The sequence below is a fragment of the Anopheles moucheti genome, chromosome 2 (assembly GCF_943734755.1).
Source record: "Anopheles moucheti chromosome 2, idAnoMoucSN_F20_07, whole genome shotgun sequence".
Lineage (NCBI taxonomy): Eukaryota > Metazoa > Arthropoda > Insecta > Diptera > Culicidae > Anopheles > Anopheles moucheti.
The window spans coordinates 33,504,328-33,506,564 of NC_069140.1; the positions used below are offsets into that span (position 1 = coordinate 33,504,328).

General features: G+C 47.5%; 1 protein-coding gene across 1 annotated transcript; it reads left to right on the forward strand.

The window, feature by feature from the left end:
• The first annotated feature begins 1,480 nt into the window (after positions 1–1,480).
• LOC128308210 (uncharacterized) lies at positions 1,481–1,925 on the forward strand. Its single transcript, XM_053045474.1, has 2 exons — positions 1,481–1,549; positions 1,620–1,925. Exons 1-2 carry the CDS (start codon positions 1,481–1,483, stop codon positions 1,923–1,925), a joined length of 375 nt encoding a protein of 124 aa, XP_052901434.1.
• The last annotated feature ends 312 nt before the right edge of the window (positions 1,926–2,237 follow it).

Below are 2,237 nucleotides of genomic sequence, written 5' to 3' on the forward strand. Positions count from 1 at the left end.
TATTTTGCATTTTCCAACCAAACCTATGAAAATCTCTAAAGCCAAAGGCTTGTCGTTCGAAGTTCTATTTCACTCAAAACTCCAGCAGGCAAATTTGAACGGATGCAAAGATTTCCGTGGAAGGAGAGCAAAGCGTCGATTTTCGGGTCGAAGTTTTGGGACCCGCTCCGTACGGTACCGTCTGGCGCAGAAGTATATTCCCGATTCCCAAACAACATTTCGTACGCGCACATCATGAGAATGGAAATTGCATGAGTTTCGTTTGCCTGTCTCAAAAACGGTTGGTAAGTCTGCACTTCAGGACGAGAGGGGAAAACTGTCTCAAGAATATTGCCACCCCTTTTTTTTTTTGGACCAAGGCAGTATGGAGGAGGGAAGCACACGGAATAAAAAATAAACCCCCACAAACAGAACCCGGCACAGCTCGTAAACTGCAGAAACAAACGAGCTGCTCGTGGGCTGTACGAACCCGGCCCGGAACTCCCGAAGCGACTTCCGATGCATGAAAACATGATTTTGATGTCGCCAACGTTGGACGGCGTACCGTTCCCTGTCAGAAATAACGTTTGAGACCCACGAACGCTATCACGTAGGAACATTTGGCATGCAGCCGGCAGCCTCACGGGACTCTGTAGAGTGGCGCCCGGTTCAAATATGTTTCGGGCTCACCCAGTCGATCGGAGCGTGTTCGAGTGTTTGCGTGGTGTACTTCAGCATGATTGAGTAATGAGCGGTGGGAGTTAGTCTCCGTGTGCTGCGGGTGATTTACAATCTAAACAGGATTAGACAAATAGGATTTGGTCGACTGCCGCCTGTGGTTCAGTATGGTAATGTATAGTATATTCTACGGAAAAAAATCCAAATCGTTGCTTAAACATTTGCTTATTTTTTGTTTTGCTGTCGCCAATTTTATCGACAATTTAAATCCGTATATTATGACGAACAGATTATTAGCCGATAATTTTCACCCCTCGTACTTCAAATTGCAGCTATTTGGGCGTTTTAGCAGATGAATGAACAGCGCGCAACTAAAGTATGCAATCTGCATGGCGCGATGCAGCACTCGTAAGGACTAAATTATCTCAACTATTCGCCAAACGCCAAACAATGTCACGGCCATCAATCATGATGCTGAATTGGATCATATTAAAAAAAGTAGCAAAGTTCTGGCGAAAATGCGCTTTGCATCAGTTTACAAAACAGATCGTCAAAACTATCTCCACATTCTCGTCAATCAAAGCACCGAGCCTCTGTTATCATCGGATGGCTAGCTACTTTGTGTACCACGTGCCGTTTTGCGTACTAGTTTTGCGTACCGCATCACCGATAAGCCTTAACCTCGTTCCCGATCGTGGATCGATCATGTTCCAGCGACGATCATCGGCTAGCTATTTAAATGCAGCTGGTAGTGCATTTGGCATATATTTCACAAAACAGTTCTAAACAGGCGCCCACGGGGTGTGGATCGAATCCAATCAAAATGTTCCGTTTGTGTGTTATACTGGCGGGAGTTTTGCTGCCGGTCTCAGTGCTGTGTGCTCCAACTGTGGTAAGATAGGGCCATCCCGTGTGCTGTATATTACTCCGACTGTTCAACAGCTGAATCCCTTCTTCACCAGCACTTGCAGGACTATGTGCCAGAGTCTACGCCGGATTACAATTCCATTCAATCCGAGACCGAACAGCCTCGACCCATTGCCAAACCACACGTGGTGGAACCCACCTGGATCACGGTAACGGTGCCTCCGACCTATCCAAAGCCCCATGTGATGCCACCGTTCACTAGCTACGTTGTCGTTCCACCGGTCCATCAGCCCATGGGTGGGCCGTGGCCAATGTACTACCCCAACATGCCAGTACTGCCGTATCAATATCCTACCAACCATATGTGCCAGCAGCAGATGAGCCCGTACCCTGTGACATAAAGCTGTCCCGCTTGTTTCGCCTTCCTGTTGCTGTGTTGGTCAAAGTGCTGGGCAGCGGGCGATGGTTACCGAAACAAAGCAAAACGAAAAATTCAAAAACCCATCCTTCCGGTCAGACTATCGATTACATGCTTCTGGTTAATTTATTCTACCCACTGGAATCATTTGTTTTCGTGCCGTACTTATCGTACGCTTCCTTGCTGCTGTCCTTGCCGTGTTATGTTTTGCCCATGGCTTTCGCGCGTTTGTTGTGTGCGCGCGCGAAATATCATATTTTCTTCTTGCCTGAGTTCCTGAGTTCGGTGCCCAGTG

Bases quoted from the DNA above. Each gene is read 5' to 3' on its own strand.
- LOC128308210 (XM_053045474.1), top strand. From the start codon at position 1,481: ATGTTCCGTTTGTGTGTTATACTGGCGGGAGTTTTGCTGCCGGTCTCA. The intron at 1,550-1,619 runs GTAAGATAGGGC...CTTCTTCACCAG, and splicing joins TGCTGTGTGCTCCAACTGTG to CACTTGCAGGACTATGTGCC.